Raw genomic sequence first — 17,620 nt, forward strand, 5'->3', positions numbered from 1 at the left:
ATTCTATAGATTTAAGCCAAGGTCATATTCTCTTTGGTGGAAATAAAACATTTGTTAAGCATTCTCACAGCAATATACTAGAATTTTGAGATGAATGAAACAGTCCATTTGAGAAGTAAGTTTAATGTACAATTAGTTCTATGGCAGAGTCATAGCCAGCATCTCCAAAAAGCACTGAGAAATGTGTACCTTCACTGTCCTAGGGATTGCAAAGTTGACACAGACATGTGATTCAATGGATACTCCTTGAACTACTGGAATGGTTCTGGAGATATTTGAGCATATTTTAAAGGATATATGTCACTTAACAGGGAAGAGATGGTGCCTTTCAGGTAGAATGAGCGGTCCATGCCAAGCAATTCTGCTGGAAGAGCTTATTACATGGCAGAAATGACATAGGGCTTGATGTGGTCAATCTCTGCCTGACAGGAGGACACAATGGGCAAGGATTGACTACAGTGATTAGGTCTTCCTGTAAAGATTCTGAAGAGCTAAGTTGTATTCATCAGAGTATGTGAAATGTATGGTGTCTTCTTTACATAAGAAAATGCTGTCAGTGGATAGATTTTTCCAGGTATCTATTGTGGTGGCAATGCAAAAGAAAGGCTGACAGTGTAGGAAGGGCAGAATGTAGGGATGGATTCAAAATAAATAGAAAGGTTGTGTTGACAAGGGGCAATAAAAATCTCAAAGAAAGGAGTCAAAATGTCATTTAAAAATGAACAATAAAAATAAGAGGAACATATTGGTGAGAAGCAAAGGAACAATCTACAATTCAGACAATATGGAGGGGGCGTCCTACCCATTAACGACTTGGGTACTGTATGGGAAAATTGTAGTTGGGGAACCCATGTGAGTTAGGACATGAGAAATGACTGTGTGAACATGACTAGTCAGAAATGTAAATCTGAGGGTCAAGCAGAGGTTTAGGCTAGAAGGAAGATGTCAGAACCTATGCGTGGGAACTCTTTTGTCTTGTTCTGGAGGAAAATGGGGGTGGAGAATCCTGATTGCTAAAATGTCTGAGAGCATACAGAAAAGAGACAGGGACGGATATGGAGAAGGAACTGACAGAAACGAAGCGGACTATGTAAGTGTGGAACACAGAGGGGAATTCCTATAGGCATTATCTCAAGGGACCTTCCAACTTTTATAAAGGAATGTTTCATAGAAAGAGATATGAACAGGATAGCTGTGTAATGTTTTGTTGTTCTGTTTGGGCTACTTGGACTTATGAGTGATAAACATTTATCTCTTGAAAGTCCACAGATGTTAGAAAGATGAAGATGAAAGCATTGGCAAGAGTGTGACTCACTGATGACATTTTCTCACTTTGTGTTCACATGGTGGGAAGAGGACAACCTGACTCTCTCAGACTACTTTAATAAAGGAGTTGACCTTGCTCCTGAGTGTCCTACCCTCCTGTTCTTATCACCTTCCCCAAGCCCTTCCATCCTGTATCATCACATTTGTGATGAGGCTTAAAACAAACATTGTTGGGGGAGTACAAGTATTTAAACCATGGCCTATATGCTTAATATATCATACAGGATGGGGGTCATTTTCCATGTGCTTGCAGCTACTAAAAACTTAACAGCTTTTGAAGGATCCTTTGGAAGACTGCATGCCAGGTGGGGCCTAGACCTTAAATCTTCAAGCAGCCCTTCAGATGGCTTTAAATGAATCTAGAAGCACAGCTTTCAAGGTCCCACTATGATCTCTGAGAGATGCTGATGTAACTATTCCTGAATCAAGGATCATACCATCCAATCACTGATAGGTTCACCCCTTCCCTCCATTGGGTAATCCTCAGGACAGTGCACTCTTCTCTGATTTATGCACGAGGACTCAGAGAGTCCCAAATACTTGGTGGTCATGCCTCTCTGCAGGGCACTGAGACATCTGGAACTGCAAGACAATGCCTTATTGGTTGGTAGATTTGTTAGACTTGATTGTTTTTTCTGCCTCTCTTCCTGGATCTCTTTTGTTCTTTATAATATCCCTGAGAGTTCACTCTAATCATTAAGCCTAGTTCTACATGAGAATCAGAGCTGAGCAAATAGGAAACAATCTACCCTCTTGCCTCTATTCAATTCAGCAAGCATTCGTTGGTTCATTGACTTTCTACCATGCCAAGAAACTTTGGAAGAGTAAAGTATCCTCAAAGATTTTCAGGAATGTCTGGGGAAGCACACCACCACAACTTTTCAGAAAACCTTTCAGAACCTTTTAGATGCATTTAGGAAAAACAGTGGAGATGATCTGTATCCCTGGAGAGGGAGGCCATGGTGATTTGAATAATCTGGAGAAGATTACTGTAGGCAGATGGTCACAAGAGCCTCCTGGGAGAGAGGTGGTACCTCAGTTGAATCACACACACACCCTCCCATATTTGTATTGAGTGAACAGGCAGTGTTCTGAATGAAAAACCCTCAATGTACACTGGGAAGAATAATCCATGGGAAAATTCAGTTTACTCTCACCCAATTTTTCAGTCGGAGAATTTTGCCTCTTCTAAGGTTTTAATCACAGAAATCAGTAAAATCATCCACTCAAGAATAGAAAAAATGTTCTCATAGCCTTATTTTAACATTTGCATTTTAACTTTATATACTTTTATGCTTTTATACACGTGTAACCAAAAACATGGTATAAAAGTACATGAGCATGCAGCCATCCTAAGCATCCATGTGACCTCAACGTCGCCTTCCAACTACAAGAATATTCTTCCACATGGTTATACCAGTGTTTTCTTAATTTTTGAATGTTTAATCTTTCCATTTATCTTTTATTCCACATAATATTTTGTTTCTTCCTATGCATGGTTTTCCAAGCATTTAGAACCATTTCTTTAGGACTAAACATACTGCAATTGCTGACTGAAGAATATGAATATTTTTATAGCCTGTAAGAGAGTCCTTTGGAAAGCAAATTGATGATGGGTATCAGTTCTGTTTCATGCTGCCAGCCCCAGGGAGTGGCTCCCCTTCCACTGCAGCCGCACCAATAATGCTCTTAAACTTAAAACATCCCCCCTTTAACTGGAGAAAACAAGTGCTCTTCTGCTGTTATTTTGAATTTGCTTCTCCCTATGTTTGTTTATAACAGCTTGCTTCTCATTTGGAGCCAGTATATTCATGTTTGAGCCATTGCTCTAGCTCTCTCAATGGGGGGGGGGGGGAGTAGAAAATACGAGAGGAACTTATTTCAGAAATCATTTGGAATACCCTCAAAGTTTCAGTAAAAATGTAAATGAGAGCAGAAGAGAAGCCAATGATTCATTACCTGGCAGCTCCAGGGGGAAACAGTAGAGAAGTCTGGGTGCACACTGCAGTCTAGGACTGAAATACTGTGTGTTTAAAAGTTCATACAGGCTGTCTAGTTATGAATAATACTCTTTTCCTGGCTAATAATGTGGATGCCTGACCCCTGACCCCCCACTGCTTGATCTAAATGCTTTGCAGGTGACCAGTGTCCCAGAAGACCAGATCCTCGTGGCTGTGTTCCCGGGTCTCCCTACTTCAGCAGAGCTTTTCATTCTCCCACCTAAGAACTTGACAGAGAGGAGGAAAGGCCACGAAGGGGATCTCGAACAAGTAAGTGACCCTTGCCACCACACCAGACTCTGAGTTAATGTCCCTGCCACCACACCAAACTCTGAGTTAATGTCCCTGCCACCACGCGAGACTCTGAATTAATACCCTGCCACCATACCAGACTCTGAGTTATACAAAGTTGTTTTTAGTCATAGAGGGAGAAAAGCTTACCAATTACCCAGTGACTCTGGCACCAACATCCATGATCTTAAACAATTGTTGCCCCTATGCAAAATAAGTAAAAACAGAATAGTATCACTGGCCACTTATTACAGGGGTTAGAATCCCTGAAACTCACTCATGTGTCTTTTCAATAGCTTCTGGGTAGCAAGGAGGAAAGAAAAGATGAAGGGTAAAAGGGACAGACATAAACACACAGAGAGAAAACAGATACAAAGACAGGCAAAGGTGTGCATGCTTGGGTTTCTCTATCTGTTTATGAAAATGACGGCTTCTTGTCTTTAAACTGCACTGACCCTAGAGATGCTGGTCAATTTAACTACTGTTTCCAGAGAGAAAACAAACTGCTTTCAGATTTCATTTCTCTGAAGAGAGATGGATTGCCTCATTTTGCTTTGACAAAGGGAGCAGTATTTGCAAAATGGGTTGTAGCTGACTGTCATTATTTGGACACATGGTTCATGTGATCTGCACATAGCCCTGGAAGCAAATAGAGCCCTAGTCTGCAGTTTCTATCAAGTTTGCTTCCACTGGGATATTTCTGGCTCTATACTGTACCACCCTTGCCTATCTTCTTGTGATGCTAAGTCAGGAAATGAGATGGGCCAAAGCTGCTGAAAAGGCTGTGTGATCTAAATGCAATTGCTTCTATGTGGAACAACCATTGCTGAGACTCTGCATTCTTCTGATTCTCACCTGGTGTACTGGCTAGTGTTGTGTCAACTTGACACAAGCTGGAGTTATCACAGAGAAAGGAGCTTCAGTTGGGGAAATGCCTCTACGAGATCTAGCTATAAGGCATTTTCTCAATTAGTGATCAAATGGGAAAGGCCCCTTGTGGGTGGGACCAGCTCTGGGCTGGTAGTCTTGGGTTCTATAAGAAATCAGGCTGAGCAAGCCAGGGGAAGCAAGCCAGTAAGGAACATCCCTCCATGGCCTCTGCATCAGTTCCTGCCTTCTGATCTGCTTGAGTTCCAGTCCTGAGTTCCTTGGTGATGAACAGCAGTGTGGAAGTGTAAGCCAAATAAACCCTTTCCTCCCCAACTGCTTCTTGGTCATGATGTTTGTGCAGGAATAGAAACCCCGACTAAGACACCTAGCCTGGATGACACCCATCTCTATCGCAGGGATACATGTTGAAGTCAACCAGAGATAACCCATCTTCTTGGTGCACATAACCCTTTCCTTAGACCTACATTATCACAAATGGCATGTCGCAGCCATGCACTGCATTTGGAAGGTACATTGACCATCCATCCTTTTAGGGAAATGGGTAATTACAGTGATGAATAGCAACTACAATATTAAGGTGTGTACAGCCAGATACCAGTTTGGGACAACAGTCTCAGCTTTCATGTGGGAATTACAGTGATAAAAATCGATGTTATGTGTTATGAGACTTGCTGGGGAAAAGCAAAGAGGAAATTATCCCATGAAAGGAGGCAGTCTATGCTTTGATATGTGCTTCCCATTGTCTCTGAGATGGAATATACACAGGATTGGGCTGGGGCTCTGGATGTTCTTTAGTCCCTGCAGGTGTCTCTGTACCCAGTATGTTACCTGATCAGATTAAAGAACTAATGATGAGTTGACGTTCTTTCATTGAACCCACAACATGCCTCTGGTTATAAAGGCAGGGATGAAAGAGCCCTAAGCTAGAAGTTGAATGAAATACTATGTCTGTTAGAGTTCTCATTCACGGGGAGAATTGGAAAGCTGCTCTTTCTTCTTTGACATGTCCCCTTCTGCCTCTCCACTTCTGGGTTTCACACAGCTCTGTAGGATGTGAGAACCAAGTTGATGTCCCTATCCCATGAATGAACTTGGTTCTTTTTTTTTTTTTCCAGTTGACTCATGAGGGAGCACTATCCCTTGCCACATCTATCCGTGATCCTTCTCTCTTATTTTACAGATTGTAGAGACACTATTTAATGCGCTTAATCAAAACTTGGTACAGTTTGAGCTGAAGCCAGGTGTCCAGGTCATTGTTTATGTCACACAGCTGACATTAGGTGAGTGCTTCCTGGGAGTCAGGGGATATGAGGATGGATGGGCCGTTATTTTAAACAGAAAAGGGAAGAAATAATTTCTAAAACCCTTTCCATAGATGATACAATAACTAAGCCTATATCTGTGGCAATGGCTGAAAAAGTTAGCCTTGTGTTTCTGAGGGTATTCGGGAGGTACTACAGGAGGCATTTCTTACAAAGGGCTTTGCAGTCAAAACCTGCATAGTATTTAGAGAAAAAGTTCTTTGTTTTTTTTTTTTTTGTTTGTTTTTTTTGTTTTTTTTTTAACTCTGACTTTATATTTGAGATGATTGAGTTTTATGGGTAATCCTTGGACTCTTCAAAAGTCTTTAATTTTCTGAATTTTTCTTAGAGGTCAGCTCAGGAAACTTTTAGATCCATTCCTTTTATGGTATGTGAGCTCACATGGGAAGAAGGGCCAGTTAGCTTTTGCTGGGCGCCTTACCAAAGGAGTAGAAATGAGATGTTGCATTCTGAAGTGATGCGTAGCCCCGGGAGGCTGATTGTTCAGTGGCCCTTACTGATCTCAGAATTTTCTGCTAAAGACTTCCTAAAACTCACCACCTAGGGGACTGGCACCAGTAGAGTGCAGTAGAGGTTGAGTCAAACAGTCCAAGGTTGTATTTGTGGTTAATCAAAGGCTGTCAGTGTGCTGTCTTACTGTTAAGAAGACTAAGGAGACAAAGAATTCAAGACGCCTCCTCCCTCAACTAGTCCCACCCATTCAGATTGCACCCTAATAATCCAGCAAGTGTTCCCAGACATAACAGAAGAGATATGTATCCTTGAAGGTTCAGAGCAGCTCTTCCCATTATTGAACGCTTCTTACGGCACTTCAATGAGGGTGGACAGTCAGCCTTGGTCTCCACTGCATCCAGCCTCAGCTCCATCTTCAGAGTGAGCATGTCTCCTTTTCGTTCCTAGCTCCCCTGGTGGACTCCAGCGCTGGGCATAGCAGCTCTGCCATGCTTATGCTCCTCTCGGTGGTATTCGTCGGCTTGGCTGTGTTTCTGATCTACAAGTTTAAAAGGTATGTGCTACTGTCAGTCGGGCCGTATCTCTAGGCTAGGAACACTGCAGTTGACTCTTCCTATGACCAGTGTTCCTTAACTCATATTGACAATATGATCTTTATTTTTTTTTCTCTCTGAAGCTCTCCCTGGCAATGGAAAAAAAGATCAGGAGTGGTTGAGGATGAAGGAATGAATGCTTATAGAATCAGAGTTGGCTTTACCTTGTAGGCTTAATGGATTACGAAAATAAGGATTAGTTACACACTCACATGTCTGTATACCTATGCCTCTTTATCTCACGTGGTGGTAGCTATCTAGTGTTTCTTTGTAATTTGCATGCTGCGTGATGAGCATATAGTTCAATTTGTGAAGTATTTGCCTAGCATGCTCAGGGCCCTGGGTCTGATCCCCATCACCTTCTACCAGACATAATGGCACATGACTTATTCTAGCACTTGAAAGGTAGAGGCAAGAATATCAAAAATTTAAGCTCATCACCAGCTACCAGCCTGAAGCTACCCTGGGCTATATGAGAATATGGTTCAATTTAAGGAGAGGGAGAGAGAGAAAAGAAAAATTATTGTGTATTATATATTGCTCCTATTTTCTTCTTTTCCTGTTTCTAAAACAGAATTTTCAGAGAAAGCAAACCCCACATTTACTCAGAAATCTTTTTTGAAACCCCCATGAATAACAGGGTTATTAACAAAATGAATGAAGCTGGAATGAACAATTATTATGCACTAATATTCAAAGTATGTAAAGCTCCATGGAGTTTACTGGCACAAATTCTAACCACTGAAATGAGATGGACGCAGTTTAACCTCTGGCATTTATATCCTTGGGCAACTGTATTTCCATCTTCATGCCTTCATTTCCTCACCTGTAAGATACAAAAAAAGCAATCATATCTCATAGTTTGGGTGTGTGAATTAAAAATACTATGTTTAATAATTATATAATAATATACCATAAAAATAATGTAGTAGCTATAGCTACCATATACTAAGTGATCAAGAAACCCTGAGGTATCACTAATAACAAAGATCTAGAGACCATGTATATATTCCATTGATGTCTGTGGGTCATAAACTGACATGTAACATAAGAGTCTCCCAAAAATTATGATGAATAGATGTACTTTGTGGAATTCTGGGAAAAATAAAGGAACATAAAGGTTTTCTTTTATTATCTTTAATTCTTTTTTTTTTTTTTTTACAGTCCAGTTGTTATCACCCTCCCATTCGGCCCTCCTATAATTCCTGCTCCCCTGTTTCTAAGAAGATGTCCCTACCCTCCACACCTCTCCACACACCAGCTAGGCCTCCCCATTATCTGGGGTCTCGAGTCTCTCAAGGGTTAGTTATATCCTTGTTCACTGAGGCCAGACCAGGCAGACCTCTGCTGTATATGTGTCAGGGGCCTCAGACCAGCTAGTGTATGCTGCCTGGTTGGTGGTTCAGTGTCTGAGAGATCTTGAGGGTCCAGGTTAGTTAAGACGGCTGGTCTTCCTATGGAGTCTCCCTTCTCCTTGACTTCCTCCAGCCATTGAGTTTTTAAAGCCTACCTTAGTCTGGGAGTGTTCCTAGGATGAGAAGATTTTCTTTGTAGATTGTAGAGGGCTTGATGGTAGGTAGCTTTCCTCTTCTCTCTCCATTTTTTTTTCTTCTCCAGTGGATATTTCAGTTGCTTAGAAACATCATTTTTTAATTCAATATAAAGCTGATTGTTGGTCACAAGGGCAAGGATTTCTCAACTCACTCATGCTCACTGGAAGACCAGACTTAGCTTACTTTGCTAGTGGATTTGCAAACCTGAATGTGATTCATGTGGTTTTGGGTCAAGGTGGGTCAACCCATCTGCTCCTTGTTGCTTTGGATAGAAAAAACAAACAAACAAACAAACAAAAACAACAACAAAAAAAACACCCTTAGGGTATAATTAAAGAGAAAATGTTTAGTAGGAAAAGAAAACCACCATTTTATGGATGTACTTAAATTTTATGCAAAGATGAATATCAGTCATCCAAGGAATTGTTTTTTGAGAATTTCGGGGTTGTGGTGAATATACAGACTGGGGTGTGAATATCAATTGAGCAAACCGTATCCTAGCTTGTTCTACCATTCAGTTCCACAGTGGCAGAAGGGGCAGGGTCAACAGAAATCCTTCCCGAAGCGACTTTTGTTTGTCACACCTCTCCACATCAAATCAAGCCAACTTGTAACGTAGAACTTTTCTCAGTTATATGCAGGTTCCTAAACTCCTTACACCATCAACTTCTTTCTGTAGACAACTCTAACTTTGGAGACTTTTGTGCATGGATAAGCTTATACAATAAGAGCTCAGAATAAGTCCACTTTTTATTTCTCACTCATCAGCCAGAACTTTCTGTCTCTGACAGTAGATTAGTGTCAGTCAAACTGGATAAACAGCATTAAGCCAAAGGTGAGCCTTTGCTCTCCCAGCCCACATTCTTGGATGCTTTCCTCCTCAAGCTCCAGGCCTTTGGGTGATGCTCTGATGAAGTTTATTTTTTATTTTTATTTTTTAAATTTCTCTGGCCTTTTCTTTTCTCCCCGTCTTGCAGCAACCCAATGGTGGCTGTGCAGAGTATGCCAGCTAGCAAATAAGGAAAGGTCAGGCTCCGCTTCCTGTATCTCCCACTCTCTTTTGTCTATTCATTACCACCCAACAGGGTATGCTATAATAATGAACACACATCATAATCTGCAAGGATATGGAAGCCCCCGGTATGACTGGAAGTCAGCTTTTAATTTTGACTTAATTGAAAATACAAATAGTTACACATGCCTAGCAAACATGGCTGAATGGCTCAGACAAGGCAATGAGGACAGTTTCATTTTTGTTTCTAGATTATCGGCTAAAATGTTTATACAAGCAAAATTTTCTATTTATGGCCACCAGCACAAACGAATTTAAACATCCATTCATTAGACAAATACATATTGAGTACTTGCTATGTTCTGTGTCCTGAGAACCATCCAATGAGGTTAAGCGTGTTGTTGGATCCCTAAAATCCTTCAAGTAATATCACCCCGCCCAGCCCATTACATCGGCCTCATAGATAGCAAGTGTTATTTCCAGACATTTCAGCACTATAATTCAAAATGATTGTGAAGTGACTTTTCCTTTCTGAAAAGTCCCCAACAAGACCAGCTTTCTATCCTTGTATATCTTTTTCTCTTGTTAGTCAAGAAAATGTTAGAGCCCTTACATTTCTTTCTTCCTCTCTTTTTAAAAATAAGGTTTTCATTATCGTTCAGTCTCCTTTTCTCAGAGCTGGAGCAAATGAATATAAACAGCACCTGGATTTTGTTTGCTTGCTTGCTTTTTTGGGGGATACTTGGGTTCTCAATTTTATTCTTCTTATTTAAACCTGTACAGATATGTGGCTCAAGATACATCCATTGATCTTTTTATAGAAACTCAGAGCTCAGACTTGACTGACATATTCAAAAGTTCCACAAGTGGATGCGTTAAGTAATGAAGAACAACTTGACAGCTTTTTCTAATGTTACAAATTGTGATGTCAAAGTCAGTTCCTTCCAGTCATCTATAAAAGATGAAAACATGCTTATTTTCAGGAATTGAAATAGAGTGAGCAGTCATTGTAAGGCCTAATGAGTACAAACACTCACAGGTGCCTTTAGCAAAACAGGAGGGGTAGATAACACATCTAGCTATAACTCTGAAGTATGCAGGTCTGTATGAACAGGAATGGTTTCACTGTCCCCAGACATAGTGAACATTAATTTTACAGTTGAGCTTGACATGAATACCTAATTATAATTTTCTAATTAGAAGCAATGTAAATCATTAGACTATATCTGCATTTAGCTAAAAAAAAAATCAAAGGCTCAACTCAAACTGTCTAATCCCCCCTCTCTATATATAGTCTATCCTCTATCACATATCTAACAAACATCTATCTATCTATCTATCTATCTATCTATCTATCTATCTATCTATCTATCATCTATCTATCTGATCATCTATTTACTTTTCTCTCTCTCTTTGTCTTTTCTTTTATCCCAGCCTTGCCTCAAAATCATTAGATAGCTGAGGGTGACCTTGAACTGATTAATCCTCATGCTTGTATCTTCCCAGTGCTTAAATTACAGGTATGCATCTTATAGCCAGTTTATTTGAGGCTGGAGATTAAACCCAGAGCTTTATGAATGCTGTGCAGGCACTTCTGTCAACTGAGTTGATATTCAGCCACTGAATTTTCCATTTTGTACATTAATAGATTGTGTGGCTTTCTAGCTCACAGACCTTGTACATTTCAGGTATAATAAGTTCGGTTACACTGATATTGGCCAATAACAAACATGAGGACATACCTTGTCATTTATGGAAACAAAAACGAAGACATGGATGTGGGACACAGAGGTCAGGCAGAGACAAGTGTGTGCTTAAAACCTGTTCTCAGAATCTTCATTAAGAGTTATCATGAAAAATTACTAAATATCACCACATTTTGCCTTATTTAAGGTCAGAATAGAAGGAAGAAGATAAAAATCCTACTGATTGAAACTAGGACAAGGGAGAGATGCACTTTTAGGAATGCATGGACTATGCTGGGTTGGATTAAACATGAGAAGACATGTATTGGCTTTCTGTCATTTTAGAATTTAGTTCGACATCCCTACCTTTCAATAAAATAAGAAAATTATCCTCTGGCTATGATGTGACTACATACAAATTCAGTCTTTGAATTGTAATTCACTCTAGAAGAATAGACAGAGCACAGGGTTTGGGCATTTTATTCATTCATTCAGCAGATGCCTAAGAAATGCAACTGTGTGGTAACTGTATATCTGTGACATGACTCAAAGTCCAGCTACTTAAATAAAATGTAATAACAGGTAAATATTTTCAGATTTTGCCGAGTAACCGATCAACATTCCATTTCCAAGAAGTTCTGTGGGCAACCTCTTAACTGGGCATCTTAGTTGCTGCCTAACCTTTTATGCTTGGGCTCAGTAGCTTGTGTGGCCAAGGCCTTACCTTGACACTGGCTGTTCCCTTTAATACCATTTCCTCCTCCTCTACTTCCCAGGACATCTTATTACCCACATCAGGCATGCTCTTTTATCTCACGCTGCTTTTGTTCCTACCTCATGTAGGAAAATCCCCTGGATTAACATCTATGCCCAAGTCCAACATGACAAGGAACAGGAGATGATCGGGTCAGTGAGCCAAAGTGAGAATGCACCCAAAATCACACTCAGTGACTTCACCGAGCCCGAGGAGCTGCTGGACAAAGAGCTGGACACGCGGGTCATAGGTATGTGTGCCTGTGCCACCGTGCTCAGTGTCCTCTGTCACCCAGTTATCAGTCATTTGCTGGCATTGTGTGTGCCACTAGACAGTCCTGCACTACAAGGCTAGGGGGAAAGTTGCCTACAGTGACATACTCTTCTTTAAAATTCATTTGCCACCTTTAGCTACATGAAATTGACAGACTATATATATATTTTTTTTCCCATTAGAATTTAATAAAGATTAGAAACATGGGTGTCCCAGTGGAGGATAAAGGCAATTATCCACTGCTATTGGGAGGTTTTTTTTTTTCTTTCTTTTTTTAAGTCCATAAACCTAAAGTCATATCAGTCCTTAATGATACTTACATGATGCAGTGTGTACTATGGACTGCCTTTACTTGGCCAATCAGTTAACCTTGTGAATGCTCAGTACCAAACATTCCTCAACTGTAAAATGGGACTAATAGTACCAGGATTCTGTTTAACTGTCATAGGCTGTCTGGAATTCTACTCTGAAATTGTTCCCCTCATTAAATTATGTTATGAATTAGTGCAATGCCTGCTCCATCTTTAAGTGTTTGCTACATGCTAGCTATTGCCGTAATGATCAATACAGAATACGATGATGGTCAGACTATTGTTTCTACCTAGGTACTACTATTTGGGGAGGTGGATGAGAAGTTTGCAAACTGGTAGGAATATCGAGATGCCCTCCTTCATTAAAACATACAACCTGTCCCAGGCAGTTTGGTATTTGGCAGAGAATAAAAAAGCTTCGCCACCCTAATGGAACTGACTTCAGTTTCGTCTCTGTGTCTTTTCTCCTCTTCTACAGGAAGCATTGCCACCATTGCAAGCAGCGAGAGCACAAAGGAGATCCCCAACTGCACTAGTGTTTAACCAAGAAGCCACGTGGCCAATCACCTTCCCCACTTTTTATTTTTGATGACTACTACTACTATTATTATGGAAAAATGAAAATGTCTTTTTTTAATCTTTTGTTTACCGTCATAAATAGTAAGCAGATGCTTAGCTTTGGGAGGCAAAAAAAAAAAAAAAAAAAAAAAAAAGGCATTCTTAGGCGATCATAAAGGGATGAAGGAATATATGGTTGTATTTGTATTAAGAATGCTTTTTCCCACGGGTTTCTTGCTTTACTCTGCTGTCAGGAGAGCAAGGTTCTTCTTGTGTCGTTCTGACTTTTTTGAGTTGGGTTTTTGTTAACTTCATCCTTCCTTACTCCTCCCATGCTCCACACTACATACACATACAACACAGACCATTCCCCAGTTCAATTGCAGGACGTAGGTTGAGGGGGAGTGGACGTAGCTGCCAAAGGCGCGCACACCTTTCCGAAAGAGGCCCTGCCTCATGCATGTCGAAACTGAGGCTAAAGATGGTGTATTGTATATAACTACAATGTAAATAGCTTTTTATTTCCTAAGAAATAATTTAATGTTTAGTAAAAAAGAAAACAGAAAAAAAGAAAGATGTGTGTGTTGGCTTCTGCACTCACCTTCAGAGCTGACCGCCCCCCAGCCTGCCTGATGTGTTGGATTCTGGATGCTCTCCAGCTGTCTTTCACACTCAACTCTTGCGTCTCTGTCCACACCATAGCCTGTTTCTGCTTATGTATATAAAGGGCATGGGGGAGGGCTTCTTCAGGGCAATTGACAAAGGAAGGACTTCAGTGGCGTTCAGGAACATGGGGGTTGTTTTTCTTCCTAGGATAACATGGAAGGAGTCACAAAGACTAGTAGAGACTTCAAACTCTCATAAAGAAATAAAGAAAAAAAAGGTATTTATCAGCCTGAGAAAGCAGTCCTCTCGAAGGAAGCAGCAAGGAATCTAAAGATCCTGTCACTCTGTTTTCTAATTGGATTTCGTGGATATGTGCATTGCCCATGGGGAGCCGCCCAGCTGTTCTGAGCTCAGAACATTCCCTGGGCATTATGTGAGGTCCAGTGAGCACCACCTGGCATGACAAGAATCAGAGAGGCTTGGAAGGGATTTCCCACTTGTGGAATCCCGAGTCTGTGCAAACCCTGCAGGCCAAACAAAGATCTAGTCTTTAATGATATTAGTCGGAGTGATTTTAGCAAAGCTGTGCTTTTTGCTTGTCAGATGTACACAACTTCCTTAAAGTCAGATGTCGGCCTTCAGTTCCCTTAAGGTAGTTCCCTCCCCTCTGGGGTGAATGGCTTTCCTAGCACCCCAGCCCCTCCAACTGTTTAACATGCCAATTCTTTTCAGTAGGATCACCTTACACCATGCTGCGAGCATCGTTTTCATTTTTGGGCTCTGCCTGTGCACACTTGTTTCAAAGAATGATATACTGTATATATATATATATGTGTGTGTGTGAGAAGAAAGGCCACATTTTGTACCTGTTAACCCTCATGGGATGCTGTTCATATTCCTCTTTGTGAGACACAGGGAGAATGTGATAGAGACATCCAGCTGGCTGCAGCATAGGTCAGTATCAGAAGGGTTTCTAAAGACCCTTCTTTTTCATTTCAAGGGTTAAATGGGGCAGACAATTGCAATTTGTGTACTAAATACTGGAATACAGTGCATGAGTCATATCTATATATATATACAGTATATGTACATATACTGTTCTTGGTTTTACTGTTCCATTTGAATATTTCTACTGTAAAAAAAAAGACAGTGGTTTTGAAATTGTTGAAAATAAATGTATTTTTGTACATCAAAGCTATTTACTTGGCGGAGAATTCTCTCTTTTAGTGTTTTTATTTTTTACATAGTGTATCCATAAGACATGGCTTCAATACTATTACATAGCCACCCCACCCTGCACCCCTCAAAAGGAAAGGCTTATTGGAACACATACGTATGTATCTTTTGTTTATGAGTCTATGAGTTTATGAGTTTATGAGTTATGATTGTGATTTGGTAAGCTCAGGCCTTGCAGGCTAGGTTGGAATACCCGGCAAGCTGGTGTCCGGTGTTTTGAGTCTGCCCTATAAGAAAATTGCAGAATTCCACACAAGACATGCTGAAACCTGGTGTGAATGCTTAGCCATTTTTTTCTATTTACCTTTGCTCACATTGCCATGTCTAACATCAAGGCCCAAGGAAATACACTCTTCCTCCTGTGTTGGTGGTCACTACTAGATTACATAGAGTGAGCTGTGGATAAATATTGCCAGCACAGGGAAGGAATGAGCAACTTAAAACAATAGAGATTTGTTAGCCTTCTTTATTTTCTATCACCCTAGTGGGGCTTCTGTTAAATGATCTTTTTAAATCAGAATCCATGTTTGTTATTCAAATGTGAATGGCCAGGTCTTTGGGCATAGATATTAGCAACCACAAAGGCTTTGGATACTAATTTCCAATGAGTGGATGATCTGGAACTGCCACTCGGGTCTTATAACTTTTGTGTGGCTGTGAAGAGACACTATGACAATGACAGCTTATAAAAGAATTGACTTAATTTGGGGGCTTATCCTCAAGGCCGGGAGGATGGCAGTAAGCATGGCAGCAGGCAGGAAGACAGGCAAGCATGGTGCTGTAGCAGCAACTAAGAGCTTACCTCTGACACACAAGCATGATGCAGAATAAGAAAGGTTACATTCTGGTTCTTATGCACTGGGGAGAGAGGAAGAAATAACAGAAGAAAGAGTTGGCTTGTGAAAATTCAAAGGCATACTTCCTCTGACCATGCCACAACTCCTTCTCCTTCCCAAATACTTCCACTAAGTGTTGACCAAGCATCCAAATATATGAACCTTGATCATTCAACCCACTAGAAGATGTGATCAAGAGGAAGGACAACTGTGGAGAAATAGGTCCTCCCTTTGATCTACTCCTTCCTGACAGCAGTTTGAGGAATGTAAGTAGTCTGTTTATATCCCTCTATTAAGTAAAATATCTAATATATTTCTGAGAGTCTCAGAAACCTAAGAAACCAGAAAGATTTGGTCCAAAATTTAGATCATGTTTTGAAAACTAATCAACTATTCTGAAATTGTATTTGAAGATAAGGGATTAGGCAAATGTGGTTTGATTTTGATGTCACTGTATTTAAAATTATACATAATTCTTCATATTGCTTCTTTTTAGTCATATTCATCTTTGTATTTCTTTTATGCAGTCTGAGGATTGAACCTATAGTCTTTCACAAGCTGACTCAGTGATTTCTCACCAAACTACATGCTCAGGGCCACAAGTTGTGAAGTTAATTTTTTTTTTCCTTCATCGACTATCACGAATATTCCTTAGGGAATCTCCTTAAGAAGCTTTTTAGCCTATCAGTTTACAACTGAAAGTAGCTCTACTTCTTGAATGGATTTTAAATGTAGAGCTTCTCAAGTGGTGTGAAGTATCTAAAATCTCACCTCACTGGAAAGGTGTTGCTTTCCATGGGAGCTGAGTTCTCCTGTTATGTCTGGGTTAGTAAAGTTGCTCCCTCAGATTAGCAAGGAACCAAAATGAAATAAAAACAGGAGAACATTTGAGTCAGTCAAGAATTTCACTTGAATCCCTGGCTAAGAATAGAGACACTGGAACCACCACCAGCATGTGGCTTTCAGATTTCTCAGTAGCAGACTGAGGGACAGGGTTAAAAGTATGGTTGGCTTTAGCTGTTTCTGTGTAGGGTTCTTCCATTCTGGAGAATCTCTTTGCATTACAATTGTCTTCTCTAAGGCTATTCTAGACACAACAGCTAAGCCTGAAGACGTGCTGAGATGCAGCTGTCAACTCCATCAGCAGACTCTCTCAAGGTTCTCCTGTACCCTGGAATCACAGCTTTCTCTGCCTCTGAAATAGCTCAGAGAGGGGATGGGTAGGAATCCTACTTCTGCCTCCTGATACACATTAATCTACAGACATGAGAATAGCTTCCAGATTTGTCTTTTTCTTCTTGGGTAAAAACGGAAATATTGAAAGTTGCCCAATTGTATTATCTGATGTAAAACCATTATAAATTAGTGTATCCATGGGTTATTTGAAACAAAGAACGTTGAGAGGCACAAGTTAAGAGATTTCTGATCAGCAGCAGCTTATTTCAAACCATAAGTTCCATATATATATATATGATATACATATGTATGGATACACACACACACACAGACACACTACTTTATGGCGTAGTTATTGATCTTCAGAAAGATGAAAGGCCCATTTCCAGGTTCTTAAGTTTTAAGCTCATAGGTAAGGCCATGCTAGAAAAACTAGCACTGTAAAGGATAAACTGGAATTCAATGAGGAATGCAGTTCTCCTATTTTTACACATAATATCACAACAGACCTAAAGTCCATGTCTCTTATAAAACTGTAAAGTCAGAACCATCCCATACCTTCTTAAAAATTACAAAACTACATTTTCATTACAGCAGACTACCAGGTATCATCAGACAGCCTGGTTGTAGGCCAGTATGTCTTCCATATTTACAGTGTTCAGAAGGATTAGAACCTAAGTCCCTCTGTGTGTTCATCATGTAGCAGCATCTATCTAGCACCCCTCTTCTGTTGCCTTGTTAACA

At 40.4% G+C, this 17,620-nt stretch overlaps 1 protein-coding gene across 1 annotated transcript in view; it reads left to right on the forward strand.

Annotated features, from left to right (window-relative positions):
• The window catches only part of Sorcs3 (sortilin-related VPS10 domain containing receptor 3), a 599,481-nt gene extending 584,655 nt beyond the window's left edge, over positions 1-14,826 (forward strand). The window contains exons 23-27 of the mRNA NM_025696.3: positions 3,465-3,596; positions 5,689-5,788; positions 6,731-6,836; positions 11,970-12,130; positions 12,943-14,826. Coding sequence (NP_079972.1) covers positions 3,465-3,596; positions 5,689-5,788; positions 6,731-6,836; positions 11,970-12,130; positions 12,943-13,007 — 564 coding nt within the window. The 3' untranslated portion in view covers positions 13,008-14,826. The remainder of the gene's footprint in view (positions 1-3,464; positions 3,597-5,688; positions 5,789-6,730; positions 6,837-11,969; positions 12,131-12,942) is intronic.
• The last annotated feature ends 2,794 nt before the right edge of the window (positions 14,827-17,620 follow it).

This window comes from Mus musculus, chromosome 19 (genome assembly GCF_000001635.26).
Source record: "Mus musculus strain C57BL/6J chromosome 19, GRCm38.p6 C57BL/6J".
NCBI classification, from domain to species: domain Eukaryota; kingdom Metazoa; phylum Chordata; class Mammalia; order Rodentia; family Muridae; genus Mus; species Mus musculus.